Here is a 17,532-nt window from a genome sequence, read left to right as displayed (position 1 = left end):
CCTTTTCTTTTGCATTTTCTTTGATATTATTGTTATGAATGGTTCATATTGTGTAAAAACCACTTATCATTTTAATGATACAAGTCAACTGACTAAGATGAGAATGTTTATTAATTGTGTGTGTTTCTATTCTATTACCATAGTTCTTCATGTTTATAATTTTATTTTTTAGAAGATTTTTCTTTTATGCTTCCAAGAAAAACGTATAGATAGAATCTAGAACAATATTCTTTGCATTGGATATTCCGGATAAAATCAAAAGAAGCAAGCAAGAAATCACAAGCTAGAGGTAGCATGAAGAGGGGATGTATAATATTTGTTTCTTTGACCTGGGTAACCAGAGATTGAATTTTAGCATTCACATGATTTTTGTTTGTTTTAACTGCAGCACTTATAATGTGCATAGCTGTCAGGTACACTCTCTAGCTACTGTGATAACACTAAAAATGGAGGTCCCTGATGGCGCATGGGTAGATGACCCAGATGGTACACAACTTGCAGAGGCAATCAATCATTACTTACCATACGATGTACGGGTTTTCAGCATTTTGCCAATAAACAAGTATGATTACCACCTATCCATTTTGGATCCTGATTAGTAGAGTAGGATATATATAATGAAGAATAACACATTACTTCAATTCCAATATAGGAAAATATGTTTATAGTGTATAAATACATATAACAGTCTGTTAATTAGCAAATTTAAGCATAGTTCCAAGAATCACGGCGATTCATGCGATTCGGCGATTCGATTCAAGCCAAACGATTTTTTGTGAATCGGTGAATCGAATCAGCGATAAAGGGTTTATGAAATAAGTTACTCACTAAATTTCAAGGGGTTTTTTAATTTTCCGATTCATGGCCGATTCGATTCCGATTCATGGCCGATTCACGATTTGATTCGGCCTTGCCGATTTCGATCCGATTCCGATTCTTGTTACTTTGAATTTAAGACCTAGCTCTTCTTATATATGTACTTTTCAATCTATAATAATTGATTAGATGGTAGACAGAAGTAACTTGTTGTAATTATGACATTTTTCAGTTTCTACTAAAAGAATATCATCTTAAAATTAAATAGTGCTATTTATATTAGCCATATAAAGCTAATAAAAATACACTGTATTACAAAAAATGGTGGGTGGAGAAAGTCACACCTAATAGTCTATGCAAGGTGGGGCCTCACACAACCTATTATTTTGAAAATGAGAACTTCACAACATAGTTTTTGCTATCAAATGATTAGAGGTGCTTGTATGCTAATGGGTCCACTTTCCTTGAAACTATTACCAATGTCCATGAAGAAGTAAATGACTACTCATGGAGGTGATTTTGAGATGATATATAAATATAATATATCTGTAAAATCCTACAAACATCAAAATTCTGATTAGAATGCCTTTGATAGCTTTCAATATTTGACACATGTATATATGATTAGGTTGTACTTGGGTTTATTCCATAGTGATTAGAAATGCGAGAGAAGGGTCACTTATAAGGCAGGCATTCGATGGTCCTAAGGTTTTGCCAATGGGGATGGGAGCTAGAGAGTGCAAAGACCATAAGGTCGATTACATTCACCTTTCTCACCTTGTAATGAATACCTATAGGTCTTTGTGAGCTGAGTGGGTCATTTTTCCTTGAAATCATTATTAGCACCCACATGAAGATCTCAAGCTGCAGTAGCTTAAATATTTATTCATGGATGTTATCTAGAGATAATAAAAAAGATACTAATCTTGCAAATTATCAAATTCTATTTGAATTTCTTGAAAAAGCTTTCAATGCTTATTGGGATGTATTTTGGCTAATCCCATATTGTTTAAAATTGCACAATAAAGGTGACTAATAAGGGATTATATGTAATGACCTGCCATGATTTTTTCTTTCTTTGAAATAAATGAAACAAGATATAATTATTGCTGATTGTTAGCTTCAAATTTCATGCATGCAACTTAAATCCACATATACAAATACTCTTAATATAACAAATTGGTTAAGTGGGGGATATCTGCTTCAACTCAATCAGTACGGTAATATGAAGCCCACAAAGCCAATGCTCTTAGTGATAAACAACTTGATGAGTGGGGGCAAACAACTTGAAGAGTGGGAAATGTCCAATTCGATTCATTTAGTTCAATAACATGAAATAGAAAAATAAGCATGCGATTGTCTAATTGAGTGGGGTTTGTGACCATTGTTGCACTGAGGAATGTTTATAATATGCAATGAACTTGGAAGTGCAATTCAAAGATCAAACTTGAGATTGTTGCAGGAAATCAATGTTGCTGTAATAAATAGAGGAGATGAAAGCTCCTTATATAGATTTACAAAGACAATGTCTCTAAAAGAAACAAATGTGAACTAAAGACAAAAATAGAAACTACTTAATAAACTAAAGACTAAGATGACCATTAAAGAAGCATTAAAATATTATAATACCCTCCCTTAATGGTTATCGTCTAACTACACTGCAAAAGACTATACATGTCTTGTGGTCATGAATTCTTCAAAACATTTTGTTGTTGTTGAGACCCTCCTTTTATCTGTAGAATACCAATGACCAAAAATAGCCAAAATCCATCTAGAAAAGAATAGAGAGGAGTTCCCCCTTCTTTAGAATGCTCTACAACAAGAGACGAGTTCACCACCAACTTTTCCATTGATATGAGTTTACCACCAACCCTCCTAGAATTTGGTTTTTTTCTTTGATCAAACATCATCACACAACATTCAACTTGATGCTAGATAACAAAATTGTTTTTCCCTATAGATAGAGACACTCTAAGAACACTTGCCAAGATTTTGAGGAAAAATTCACAAACCCTTCAAATTGTCGCAGATGAGCAGGATGCCCCATATATGTTAGGAATACCAAGGCAACACTCACAACTAAGAAGGAGACGGGGGGGGGGGGGGGGGGTTGCGTGTGTGGAGGTGGCAGTGATGGTGAATTAGTTGTGCAATAAAACTTGATCCATAAAACCATTCGCCACCATAGCATCTAAGATCTAAAATGTACACATTAAAGCAAAGAAACGAACACCACCATATTGTTTTTTAGGTGGAAACCCTTTTAGAGGAAAAACCACATTGGGTTTCAAACCTACTAGATAATGTACTAGCACATAAACATTGTTAAAGCTACAACAGGAATGCACATGCATTTAGGCTGAGTACCTAGAGCTCACTACTCAAATAAACAACAAAGAGAAACCACCTTGAGATCACAAGGTCAACAACCTTGGAGTGGACAACAATCCACTAATTTATGAATTGATTGATAGCATCTCTGATATGCCAATACAACTCCAATGAAGTACATCAACTCCCTGTCTCAACAGATTTCACTCATACCTCTGCTCTCAATCATAGATTTAGTATGCTCAGACACCTTCACATCTCATTGTAATGTCCCTTTCTCAGACATTAGGAAATTCAAAGACATATTCATGTAATATTAAATTTGGCTTATGAGTGTGTAGTGTAGATTTATAAAAAGGTCGAGTTAATATTATAAAGTTGAGAAAAGTGATAGATGAAAAAGACAAAATGACAAGAGAATGAAGTTGAAGGGTCACAACTTTGAGCCATTAGAAAGAGGGAAGACAGTTCATTTTGAGCATGCTTCAATTTTGGAGATTGTTTACAGATTCGTCCTTGAGAACGTGGAAGCTTGGCTTTCAATTTTCAGAAGTTGAGGACGCAAGTTCTTTAGGCTCTTTGGGTGCATTGGACACAGCCCCGTTTCATCAACTATGGAGAATTCACATTACAGGTGTATTTTATAGCTCTTCCAATTTGACTGTTGTTACTGTGTTAAGATTGGATATTTGGTGTTGTTTTTTCTATTGCTGATGTATAATACAAAAATGTATTCTGAAGTATTGATATGAGCTTTCAGCTGGTTATATTGCTGGCTATTTGCATAAGCTATTTGTTGTATTCTGAAGTTTGTTTACGAGAAAAGTTGGGGAAAAATATCCAGTAGGATATCACAATGGTATCAGAGCTAAGGATCCTGCCAGCCTAAGAAAATTTCATGGATGAAAGTTATTTGCAGTCCCGATTTTATTTTTGGAAAAATAGATTTCCTAGAACATTAATCAGATTTCAAGAAAGAAATAATTTATGGCAAAGATGAGTTGTTTCTGAATATATTTGATGAAAATCTTGTTAAGTCTTGGGCATCGGTAAGAGGAATAAGAGTCTGAAGATTTACTTTGTTTTTTTTTTTTCAAACATGAGTCTTGAATATTTCATCGAAGTGTAATGAGCCCTACTGGCTCAGTCCAAAACTATGTTGAAGAATGGCCATTTTTGTGTTTTGAGGTTTTGAAATTAGCAATTCTATTGATTTTGGAGATATGTGCTTTTTGTTTGTTCAGATATATAGAAATGCTCATAAAACTAAACACAATTAAGATTGATATGAAATGCCTGCACATTAATTTCAATTGCATGATCCTAGTTGGAAACTATTACAATGCAAGACACATAAGGAATTCAATTTAATAAAAGGACTTGATTCCAAATGATACATGTTGCAGATTTGGAGATCATAGTTTCTTACACTCCAAACACCAATAGCAGAAGTCTGATCATGGCCCAACGAAGTGGTATACTGCCACTGTTTGATTGAATGCTGCATGTGAAAATCTCAATGCTACCCTAATAAAGGGATTGCAGGTTATGATTCAGATCACAACCAATATTAAACACCACAAAATGGTGTTTGATTGCGAGGATTGTACTGCAGATTCAACGCCACAATAATTAATTTCCCTCTCTTATCAAATCACTGCCAAAAAAATTGATTGAATGGTATCTAACAACACCATTCAATTCCTCAGATAATCTCAAACCAATGCCTAACAGATAGAGCACAATTCACCTTGTGTTTCACAGATTCAAAGTTATCAATGCACAACAAATAACATAAGCAATATAATAATTCAATCTTTGCAAGACATTATATTTATAATATTTCAAGGAAAAGGTTTCTTCTTCACACTCAATACCAATAGTCTTCATGAGCACATATTTCACTTAAATGTCTTTTGATTTATACTTAGGAACATATTTAAATAATATAATTTATCAACTCCCTTTGGCTCCAAAAATGACCTTTTCATCAATATCATCATATTTTGACACACAAGGCCATTGTTTCTTGTGCCCAAAATCTAAAACTTTTCAAACCGGTTCCAATGAGCTATGCACTACAGTGACCCATATACAATACCAACAAAAATAGAAACCTTAGCATATTTTATTAAATAATAACAATAATTAAACCCCTCTTGGGAAAATGACTGTGAAATCATTAGAATCGAAATCTGGTAGCACATGAGTGATAATGATGAAGAAAGATGATGAATGAACTTGATATAGTGACTTACTAAAAATAGCTGGTCTCTCCAAGATTCTTGGAGCCCAAACCAAAAGCCGCAAATAAAAACTGAGAGCATCGCTAAACTCCTCTAACTCATTTAAGCTCATTGAAACTATCTGTTCACTTAATATAAATAATAAATCCCTCAAGATAGAGCCAAAACTCACCATTGGTCACTGGAGAGCCTAATAACTCCACAACAGAGTCCTCTTAAACCCAATATCAACTTTAACGGACTCAATGATAGACTCAATCCTGTAGTGTCCCCTCTTCTTAGGACAATTTTACCTATAGAAATCATTTAGCAACATAGACTATTAAGTCCATTCCTGATGATTGATATCTAGGAATGTTACTATTTCTACACATCTTTGAGGATCCCTTAATTTGGCTTCCTAACCCTCTGGGAGGATCCCCTGTGTTCATGAGGAACGACCTTCAATTATTTGGCCTTCTTCCCTGAAACTACCTTTCAAGTCGGGCTTCATAATCCTTTGGGAAGACCCTCTGGGTTCCTAAGAACAATCCTCGATTAGTTAGCCATCATCCTTCAAAGACCTACGAGACTATCTTAACACGTGTACTGCATTTCTCTGCAATAGATTCATATTACGTAAATGTTATCTACTATATTCGAAAGAGTCTACATTTATTATTATTATATGTATTCAATCTCTTTTATAAATCTTAATTATGATTCTTAAGACTTCTCACATTATTAAACATGTAACTAAATTAATAACAATACCATTACTACATACTAATAATAGTACCATTACCACACACTAAATATAATTAAATATTCTTTATATGCTAATTATAACTAAACAATAATTCACATAACTAACTATTCTTAACACTACTATTACTCCTAACTAAACATATGATATACATACTTACCTCACCCGATAATAATGTTATTGTCTTTTCTGCTTTGTGCATAGTGCTCTCGCTTATGTGGTAGTCACCCCTGTTTATACCTTCCCTATACCTTTGTGGGTTCGTAGAACAGATGTTGTATGATAGCCGTGTGGCTCGGCTCCACGTTGGACAGTCGGGACTGATTTGTTGTGATGCCTGATCAACACATTACCCAATTTCGTGGGTTCACTTATCTCCTTCGATAGTCAGTCTACTTCTTATTTGATGACCCGTCCGTGGTGTATGAAGGCTACTTGTCCACGTGGTCTCTTCATGCTTCCCCCCCATCGATCTTGATGTGTTGTTCATACTTATAGTACGTAGGCCTTTTTAGTCACGTCGTTTAGAAGTTTAGTTATGTATATAGTTTTAGTGTTATTTAGGGAAATTTAGTATATTGTTTAATAGTTTGTATGTATATTGATTGACTATATATTTTAGTGACAAATTAGTCAATGAGAAATTAGTAAGTATTTAGTGTTTGGACATTAATATTAAAATATTAATGTTCAACAATACTAATTCCATATATTTTGTTAGTTATCTGTTTTATTCAACATTTAAAATAGTTTGATATCTTATAATTGATTTATCTAATGTTTTCTTAAAAAAACCATTATATATTTAATTTATATATTCTTTGAATAAATTACAAATACAAATATTAGAGGGTTTATTACAAATCCATCAACTCTGTTGCAAATCAAAATTGGGGACATCACAGTCCGGCCTCCCTAAGATTGCTTGTCCCCAAGCAACCTGGAATAGAAAATATCACAATCCACCCAGATTCAAGGGTAAAACTGTGTAATATCCCTATTGTGCACAACCAACTCCTGTAGCATTAACACCCAAACAACTCACATCAATAACATCATCTGGAAACTAACTGTTACCAAAATTTTCATTGGCTTAATTTGGGTAAAACCAAAATGATTTGAAGAAAAATATATTAGGACACAAAGGTTATTGCAGGAGAAAACAGGATGATATGCTACAGCCTACAGGAGAAACATTATGCTACAGGAAGCTGCATTCAGTGAGAGACAAGTATGTTGCTATAGGAAAACGTGAAAAGACTGGAATTACATGTTGCAGGTAATATGCAACTTCAAAGAGTGAAACATAAGTAATTGTCATTGTCATCAAATTGTATTTCTACAAGAAATCCAAAGTTATATGCTGCTCCAGGAAGTAAATGAAAAATCTGAACTTTTTTAATGCACAATTTTACTATTTTCTAATTTTTGAGTGTTACGACCACTTTGAATGCATGGTACATACCTATATGGATAGATTAATATCGGATACCATACTCAAATGAAATATATCTTAATATACTTTCATTTAAATCTATTTTGAGACATTTTTATGAAGAAATGGAAGTGTTAGGTCTAGACTCTATTTTATTGACAACACCTTGCCCAATTTTGTTTTTCCAGAATTGGCAGTCAAAAGAGAAAAAATTATTACGGCTATATATGGACTCATATGACCCTATAAATTGGTGATGAGTAAGATATTGATGTCATGAACAAACTTTGTTCTTACCAGCAAAATCTATTTTGCTATTTAAGTGGTCCTATAGTTCATTTTCTGGGAAATGTCCCATTAAAATAGGCGCTGAAGCATATATTTGAAATGCTGAATAGATGATTTCTAACATCACCAGATATACAAAATGAAAAAGCATATTGTAATTTAATGATTAAAAATTGATAAATCTTATAAATCAATCAATAATTGTTAAACTCTTTGAAAGGAAACATTAATAATGTTTTCCGAAGCAGATGAGGGCGACTTTATGAGTTCAAAGACTTCTTCTCAAGAGGTTGAGTTAGTTTGCAGAAATAAGGAGAGCATATATGGATGTTGGAGATTATTAGGGTAGAATTTGATTTTCCCCTAAGATTTGGAAGGCATTAATGATCAGTTGGAGCATTATTAGGACCAGGTTTGGTGAGTCATATGATTGTTTATGACTTGGGAAGACTTTTTCATGCATATGACTTCATTCTTAGTGAGCGAAGAGACCTATTTTTGGGGCTATTTTCTTGCATTCGACCCTAGTTGGTTGAAAAACTGTATTTAGTGAGTTTTTCACCCGCTTTGTAACCAGTTCATACTTTTGGCAGAGAAAATACTTAATTTCTTTTTCCAATTCTAGTTCTTCACTATTTTTAGCATTGTATCTCAGTTGTTGCAAATGCAGTTTTATATATTAGAATCCATTATTTTGCATTCAGACCTTCTCATACATTGCAGGGATAGTTTATTTAGTACATGATTGATACAATTTGTTAGTGAAAGACTACTTTTACTTTCATTTCCATCTCATAGAATTACCTTCTCTGTGGTTATTAAGTGTACTCTTGCAGGTTACAGATAGTGTTAGAAGAATTCATCTTAATTTGCTGTAGTGAAGAGTTGATTCCTTCCTCTCTTATTTTATAAATTCTCAGGCATTTTTGTGAAATATTTCTGCATGGACATGAACTTGTGATTAGTGTCATTTCTAAATGCATGTGAGGTTATTCAAATTTCAAGTAATTATTGATTTTTGCAACTTCAACTTTAGTTACATCACCATAGATCTAGATTTATTTTTTGTCATCTTTCTTTCCCTTTCTCTTTGATAGTTTTGTTACATTTAGTGAAACATCTTATAGGAAACGGCCTAGAATTTAGAGGTCTCACTTCAATCCAAGTGTCCCATGTTGAAGTGATTCCATGTTATTCTAGAATTGCTAAACTCTTTCAGCTCAGTGCCAGGCACAAATTTTGGTAGGTAACAGTTTATGCACGTCCGGTGAGACAGAGGTCGGAATATTTGATAATTCTTGCTGTTTTGATATGCTGACAACACATTACTAACCTTTTGAAGGTTATCCTGGAGCAAATATGGTGACTCTAGAGCAAGAATCTAATGGTTTTAAGTGGACAAGTGTGGATTTGTTATGATTCCACCTTGTAAGATAGTTTCAAAATTCCATAATATCATAAGAGCATGTTGTATCACTCTCCATTCCATGAAGGTGGTGTCTACACCCCTTCATGTCAGCATAATAAAGACAATCATGTTGTTATTCCTCAAAACAACAATGTTTCAACAAATTGCTATCATACCCAATAGACCCTGTATGATTACCACCCACCCACACCTGCTAAAACATTCTGGAACCCTGAATATGCATGCTTTTACCCTACAGAGATGGGTTGCATGGAAGAGCAGCAGATATTTGTCATGCAACAAGAAGAGCTTGCATGTCAAGCTAATATTCATGAGGAGGCATTAGTGCATCAAGAGAAACATCACAAGAAGTACTTGGTGGATCAATATGGATGATATGAAACAAGGTTGGCAATAAGCTAGAAGCGCAAAAGCAACATTTTGAAACAATATTATGGATATAAAAGCTGAAATTGGATGATTTTCATAAAGTGTCAACGATGCATGAAGAGTGCGTGATAAATACATACAGGAGCACCAAGAAAACATGGAGCTTCTAATTGCTAAAGTCATGAAATGCAAAGATGTTCACCAAATGCAAATTGAGAAGGCTCTCTAACAAGAGAAAGAAAAAAGCTTTTAGCTCAAAGGTGCAGTAGAGGTATCTTATCAATTTCATGGTTTGAGTAAGCAAGGAAGTGAAATGGAATTGGATTTGTTTGAGGAGCTTCCTTGTTTTGTTGAAGAAGAGAACATACCCAAATTGTAACATACCCAAATTGTCCCTTATCTCAGTTGTTGAATAACAAAATGAAGAATGTATTTATGAAGATAGTCTTGATGTTAAGGATATACCTATAATGCAAAAAAGCGAAGAAGATTTGTTGGAGGATCCAGAAAAGTTCTACTTATAACTTGACATAAGCTCATCATTCACAAGTATCATAAGTGGTGAGAAACCTGAGAAAATGAGAGAGCTACCTGGAATAATTATTTTGGATCAGCCAAAAGATATCATAGCAGCAGACTAACATCCTGAAGCAATCAATCAAAAGACATGAATCAGCAAAAAGAGCTCAAAGTTTGTTCTTTCTAGATGTTTCCCTATCAGGCATTTGTTAAATATGGATGTTACATGAGGAAGAATCAGCTTTGCAAGTACCTAAGGATAACATCTTACCAGATGTTGTAGCTGCAAGAATGTTGCGTCATACTGATCCATCTCAAGTTAATAGTCTTTTTAGTCAGCTTGACCAAGTAAGTGAAGTTTTCATCAATCATGGGTTGTTTTAGCCAATGGTCAAGTGTATTGCATTTTTCCATCTACTTGTGGTTGTCAATAAGCATGTTTTTCATTCTAAGCTAAGAAGAATGGGAAGCTATTTTCCATAGCGTGTTAATAGTTTTGTTTGACCAACTTTTGTGTTGGTTAGAGTAGAGTAGTTTTGGTTTCCCTAAGTGTTTTTCAAACACAATTAGATCATTTTTAGTGTTAGTTTTCTTGTTTATCAATAAGTGTCCAAGAGCTTTTCGAACTTTTTCAAAAGTGAGTTGTAGTCATGTTCCAATCTTCCTTGACTATACCTCCATGTTACTAAGCTGTCTACTTTACCTAACTGTTTGAATATGCATGTATAATTAATGACATTGAAGCTTTATACTTCCATGCCACAAACTAGTCACCCATAATCAATCATCAAGGAAAAGTTGATCAAAAGAGTCAAGCGAGTCTCAAGTTTTAGTCATGTATGCATATCTAACTCCATGCCCAACGGACTGCCTAAGGCTATTTGATTTTCCCTATGTCAAGCAGACAGACATCTAGCAAATATCGCCAAGAAAGTTACCAAACTTTTCACAAGGCTTTTGGGTAGAATCAAATTGATTTCAAGAAAAATAGATTATGACACAGATTATTGTAGGATAAAACTAGATGATTTGATAGAGGAGAAAAATTATGCTATAGGAAGCTGCATTCAATGAGAGATACAAGTATGTTGCTATAGGAAAGCATGAAGAGGCTGGAAATACACTTTGTTAGGAATATGTAACATCAAAGAGTGAAAACATAAGTAATTATCATTATCAAATTGTATTTCGACAAGAAATCCAAAGTTATATGCCGCTACAAATTGTAAATGAAAAATCTGAAATCTATTTTAATGTGCAGTTTTACTAGTTTCTGATTTTTGAGTGTTACAACCACTTTGAATGCATGGTAAGGACCTATATGGATAGATGAATATGGTACATTGTACCCAAATGAAATATATCTGAATATACTTTCATTTAAATCAAGTTTGTGACGTTTTCATGAAGAAATGGAAGAATTATGTCGATTTTAGTGACAACACCTTGCCCAATTTTTTTTCCCAGAATTATCAGTCAAAGGGGAAAATTTCATTAGAGCTACATATGAACTCATATGAGCCTATAAATTGGTCAGGAATAAGATATTGATGTCATGAACAAACTTTGTTCTTAACAGCAAAATTTGTTTTCCCATTTCAGTGGTTGTATAGTTCATTTTCTGGTAATTGTCCCGTGAAAATAGGTGCTGAAGCACATATTGGAATTGCTAAATAGATGATTTCTAACATCACCAGATCTACAAAAAGAAAAAGTACATTTTAATTTAATGATTATTAATTGATAAATCTTATAAATCAATTAATAATTGTTAAAGTCTTTCAAAGGAAACAATTAGTAATGTTTTCCAAAGTGGATGAGGGTGACTTTATGAGTTCAAAAACTTCTCCTCAAGAGGTTGAAGTAGTTTGTAGACATGAGGAGAGCATATAGGGATGTTGGAGATTATTTACGGTCAAATTTGACTTTCCTCAAGATTTGGAAGACATTTATGATCAGTTGGAGCATTCTTAGGGGCAATTTTGGTGAGTCACATGGTTACTTATGACTTGGAAAGACTTCTTCATGCATATGACTTCATTTTTACTGAGCAGAGAGGCCTATTTTTGGGGCTATTTTCTTGCATTCGACCCTACTTGGTTGAAAAGTTGTATTTGGTGAGTTTTTCACTCACATTGTAATCAATTCATGCTTTTGGCAGAGAAAACATTTAGCTTTTTTTTTCCAATCCTAGTTCTACACTATTTTTTAGTATTGTATCTTACTTGTTGCAAATGCAGTTTTATATAGTGGAGTCCATTATTTTGTAATCAAACCTTCTCATACATTGCAAGGATAGTGTATTTAGTCAAAGTAATGAGAATCAAAATCGGATTGAAATCGGCAAGGCCGGATCGAATCGTGAATCGGACATGAATCGGACTCGAAATCGAATCGGCAAATTAAAAAAACCCTTGAAATTTAGTGAGTAACTTATTTTATAAACCCTTTATTGCTGATTCGATTCACCAATTCACAAAAAATCATTTGGCTTGAATTGAATCGCCAAATTGGGTGAATCTCATGAATCACTGCGATTCTCATTACTATCTATTTAGTACATGATTGATAAAAACTATTAGTGAAAGACTACGTTTCCTTTCATTTCTGTCTCAATTAAGTACCTTCTTTGTGGTTATTAAGTGTACTGTTGTAGGTTACAAATAGTGTTAGAAGAATTCATTTTAATTTGTTGTAGTGAAGAGTTGATTGCTTCCTCTCTTATTTTATGAATATTCAAGCCTTTTTGTGAAATATTTATGCACGGACATAAATTTGTGATTAGTATCATTTCTAAATGCAAGGGTTATCCAAGCAATCACTAATTTTTGCAACCTTAATTTAGGTGCATCACCATAGGTTTAGATTTATTTTTCCTCATCTTTCTTTCTATTTCCCTTTGAAAGTTTTCTTACATTTAGTGAAGCATCTTATTGGAACCGGCCTAGAATTTAGAGGTCTCACTTCAGTCCAAGTGTCCCACATTAAAGTGATTCCCATGTTATGTCAGAATTGTTAAACTCTTTCAATTTAGTCTCGTGTGCAAATTTTGGTAGCAAACACTAATTGTAGGCACTTATGGAGTAGACAACTCATTGGAGCTCAACTGTACTGAAGTGACAATTGTATCAATGCTTGAGTCCCAATATAGATGACACTCAAAACCAACTATATTTTAGAGATAGCGACAACCATAGGTGCCTTTAGCACAACCGCCATCTCCATCCTTTGTTGAGCTGTCCTTGATGTGTCGATGCTACATGTGATTTAACTTTGCAACTGCTGTTTACCGTACTCAGTGAAGAAAACAATGCATACAGATAACAGAACAGAATAGCAGAACTCCTTATTATATTCGCATACGCTAAGGTATTACATTATGCTTTTGATGCTCCTCATTACATTGATCCCGAAGGGGGATATAAATACTATCTGAGGAACCTTCTCGAAGGTATCCGTCGGCCACATACAACATGTCGGCTACAATAATAGAACCTTCCAGATACATCCCGATACATGTCGGCTTGACAGCATACATCCCGATACACTGACGGAAACCTCTTGATACCCCATCAGGAACCTCTTGATACACTGTCGAGAACCTCTCGATACCCCGTCGGGAACCTCCTAATACACCGTTGGGAATCTCTTGATACATCATCGGGAACCTCCCGATACCCCGTCGGGAATCTCCTGATACATCGTCGGGAACATCTTGATACACTGTTTCCTGACGACATCATCCCCTCCAAAAAGAAAAGTCGTCTCCCAACAACTAGACAACAAAAAACCCACAACTAACCACATTATTCATAAAACAAAAGAACATGGACTGATACATCATGAGCTCGAAGGTTGAGTCTCCGATTGTGAAGATCGGCTGCGTCGAAGTTGATACACCTGATCTGTCCAGACCTGCAAATCAGCTCTAATATGAGAGTTCTCCTCCACCATTTCCTTCAACATCAACGCAACCTCCTGGCACTCAACTTCCTTTTGATCAGGAGCCTGTTGTTCCAGGTCCATTGGGCAACGGCGCCAAATGTTTACCGTACTTGACGCAATGCAATACCTGATGCAATGCAATACAACCACACAGCGGAAACACAACAACAAGAAGCAACAATGCAAAATCTGATACCAAATCATAATAATATATTCATAAAATATAACTGATTACATGCAATGTGCCGGGCTGTAAGGCCTTCTCGGTTACGGCCAAATACAAAGTAAGTAACAGTTCTGCAAGATCCCTCAAGATCCAATCCAAACCCAAGCTAGTCCATAAAATATAACTGATTACATGCAATGTGTTGGGCTGTAAGGCCTTCCCGGTTACAGCCAAATACAAAGCAAGTAATAGTTCTGCAAGATCCCTCAAGATCCAATCCAAACCCAAGCTAGTCTAGATTACACTCTGGTAGAAACTTCCAAGGAAGATCTAAACTTGTGCTCGCAAGCCCACCAAACAATCTTCTTATTTCCGAAGCCGCAGCTACTAGCCCTTCTCAAAATTCGCTCTTCCAAGCTCCTCTACTTCTCCTTCATGGATCAATAATACCTAAAGACTTCCCCACAACCCCTACTTATACCAATCTAAGCCACAGGTTGGCCCAAAACACAAATTAAATACAAATACATAAATTAAATGCCAAAGTCGGCCTCCTACAACAATTAAATTCCCAAAATCGATGTCTTAGTAAAATTGCAATATCTCCTAGCTCCAGATGAATTAGAACTCGAGCTTCGAACTGTAGGTAGAAATCTAGGCCCTCGTCCATCCTTGAAATTTTCATCCTCTAACTCGTTGTAGACAATTAGATACATGGCCTACAATAGGCACAAAATTCCTAATCAAAGCCAAGCTCCTCCCAGACCATGCCGAGTAACCAAAGACCATGCCGAGTCCCAAGACCATGCTGAGCAACCATAGACCATGCCAAGCAACCAAGGACCTTGCTGAGCTCTCATCCAAGCACCTTTCAAAGCAACTACCAAGCTTCCTCTCATGAACTCCCAAGTAGCCACTGAGAAAACCCAAGATGCTCCTGCATCAGACTCCCCAGGTAAATAGAAAAGTGTGTCCCACACTTTGATGCCCAAAGAAAGAGCAACAACCAACTTGATCTTCACCAAAGGTTTCCATTCCAACAGGGATAAGAAAACCAATCTGCACATCATCCACATCCACATCATTCTATCAAACACTAGAAACTCATCCAACCAATCATCATGCTCACTCCCAGGAACAAACTGAACATAATGCTTAATCAGCAAACCCCCATCCATATCAACAACTAGTGAATCCATACCAGTAGAAACAAACCCTACATCAACAACAACATGAAGATCTCCATCAACACATGCCAAACTCTCAACACTAGCAATCTCATTACTCACAAAAAGATGGTCAACAACATACAACTCATCACCAATAGCAACTAGATCATCCACGACCAAGTGCTCTGCAATTTCCATGTCAGACTCAGCCAACTGATCATGAAAACCAACCTCTATCTCAGCATCAACAAGGTTAGGAATATCTTCAGCAACAACTTCCAGCTGTTTTGCACGTTCTGTATCAGACTCCACAAATTGATCAACAAAACCAAACTCTGCCACCTTAACCTTCTTAGATTGCTCAGCCAATCTAGCATCCAACCGAGAAAACATCTTAGAAAAATTCTTCTCCACTATATCATGGAGTTTTGCAATCATCTTAGGGTCCAATCCTCTCAGAGCCATCTCCCAAGATCTTTGAAAACTCTCTGCAACAAATCCTTCCCACGCTCCTTGTGACAACCTTAAATTGTTTGCAAGTCAGATCGCAACCTGCCACCTTGCACGAACAACCAAGAACCACATCACAAGTCCAGGACCACGGATCTGCAATCCACAACTCTCTACGATCATGCCTCAACAAGATTATTCATCCATCTTTGCATCCATCGACCATCTGTAAGCCCTCTGCAATCGCAAGCCAGAACCACAATCTGCCACCTCACAACCAAGAGATCTAGGACTCCAGAAAGAAAATCCACCACCAAATCAAGATCAACTCAGATCCAACCCATGTCCTGGTGCAAACTGCCTCAACTTCGGCGATCTGTCCACACACTCAGGAACAACCTTCGCTCTGATACCACCTGATGCAGTGCTATCCTTGATGCAATGCAATACAACCACACAGCGGAAACACAAAAACAAGAAGCAACAATGCAAAATCTGATACCAAATCATAATAATATATTCATAAAATATAACTGATTACATGCAATGTGCCGGGCTGTAAGGCCTTCCCGGTTACGGCCGAATACAAAGCAAGTAACAGTTCTGCAAGATCCCTCAAGATCCAATCCAAACCCAAGCTAGTCCATAAAATATAACTGATTACATGCAATGTGTCGGGCTGTAAGGCCTTCTTCGTTACGGCCAAATACAAAGAAAGTAATAGTTCTACAAGATCCCTCAAGATCCAATCCAAACCCAAGCTAGTCTAGATTACACTCTGGTAGAAATCTCCAAGGAAGATCTAAACTTGTGTTCGCAAGCCCACCAAGCAATCTCCTTATTTTCCAAGCTGCAGCTACTAGCCCTTCTCAAAATTCGCTCTTCCAAGCTCCTCTACCTCTCCTTCATGGATCAATAATACCTAAAGACTTCCCTACAACCCCTACTTATACCAATCTAAGCCACAGGTCGGCCCAAAACACAAATTAAATACAAATACATAAATTAAATGCCAAAGTCGGCCTCCTACAACAATTAAATTCCCAAAATCGATGTCTTAGTAAAATTGTAATATCTCCTAGCTCCGGATGAATTAGACCTCGAGCTTTGAACTGTAGGTAGAAATCTAGGCCCTCTTCCATCCTTGAAATTTTCATCCTCTACCTCGTAGAAAATTAGATACATGGCCTACAACAGGCACAAAATTCCTAATCAAAGCCAAGCTCCTCCCAGACTATGCTGAGTAACCAAAGACCATGCCGAGTCCCAAGAACATGCTGAGCAACCATAGACCATGCCAAGCAACCAAGGACCTTGCTGAGCTCTCATCCAAGCACCTTTCAAAGCAACTACTGAGCTTCCTCTCATGAACTCCAAAGTAGCCACTGAGCAAACCCAAGATGCTCCTGCATCAGTACTGGGTGAAGAAAACAATGCATACAAATAACAGAACAGAATAGCAAATAAGAATAGCAGAACTCCTTATTATATTCGCATACGCCAAGGTATTACATTATGCTTTTGATGCTCCTCATTACATTGATCCCGAAGGGGGATATAAATACTATCCGAGGAACCTTCCCGAAGGTATCTGTCGACCACATACAACATGTCGGCTACAATA

General features: G+C 36.0%; 1 protein-coding gene across 2 annotated transcripts in view; it reads left to right on the top strand.

The window, feature by feature from the left end:
• The window catches only part of LOC149568200 (Pseudouridine synthase family protein), a 286,392-nt gene that overhangs the window by 79,431 nt on the left and 189,429 nt on the right, over positions 1-17,532 (top strand). For both annotated transcript variants that reach the window (XM_089821202.1, XM_089821204.1), the window contains exon 4: positions 414-562. In XM_089821202.1, the coding sequence (XP_089677328.1) occupies positions 414-562 (149 nt within the window). The remainder of the gene's footprint in view (positions 1-413; positions 563-17,532) is intronic.

The sequence above is a fragment of the Cupressus sempervirens genome, chromosome 3, assembly GCF_028749045.1.
Source record: "Cupressus sempervirens isolate cs-2001-9-10 chromosome 3, ASM2874904v1, whole genome shotgun sequence".
Classification (NCBI taxonomy): domain Eukaryota; kingdom Viridiplantae; phylum Streptophyta; class Pinopsida; order Cupressales; family Cupressaceae; genus Cupressus; species Cupressus sempervirens.
The sequence above is the reverse complement of the archived record's forward strand: the minus strand, read 5'-3'. Positions and strand labels throughout refer to the sequence as shown.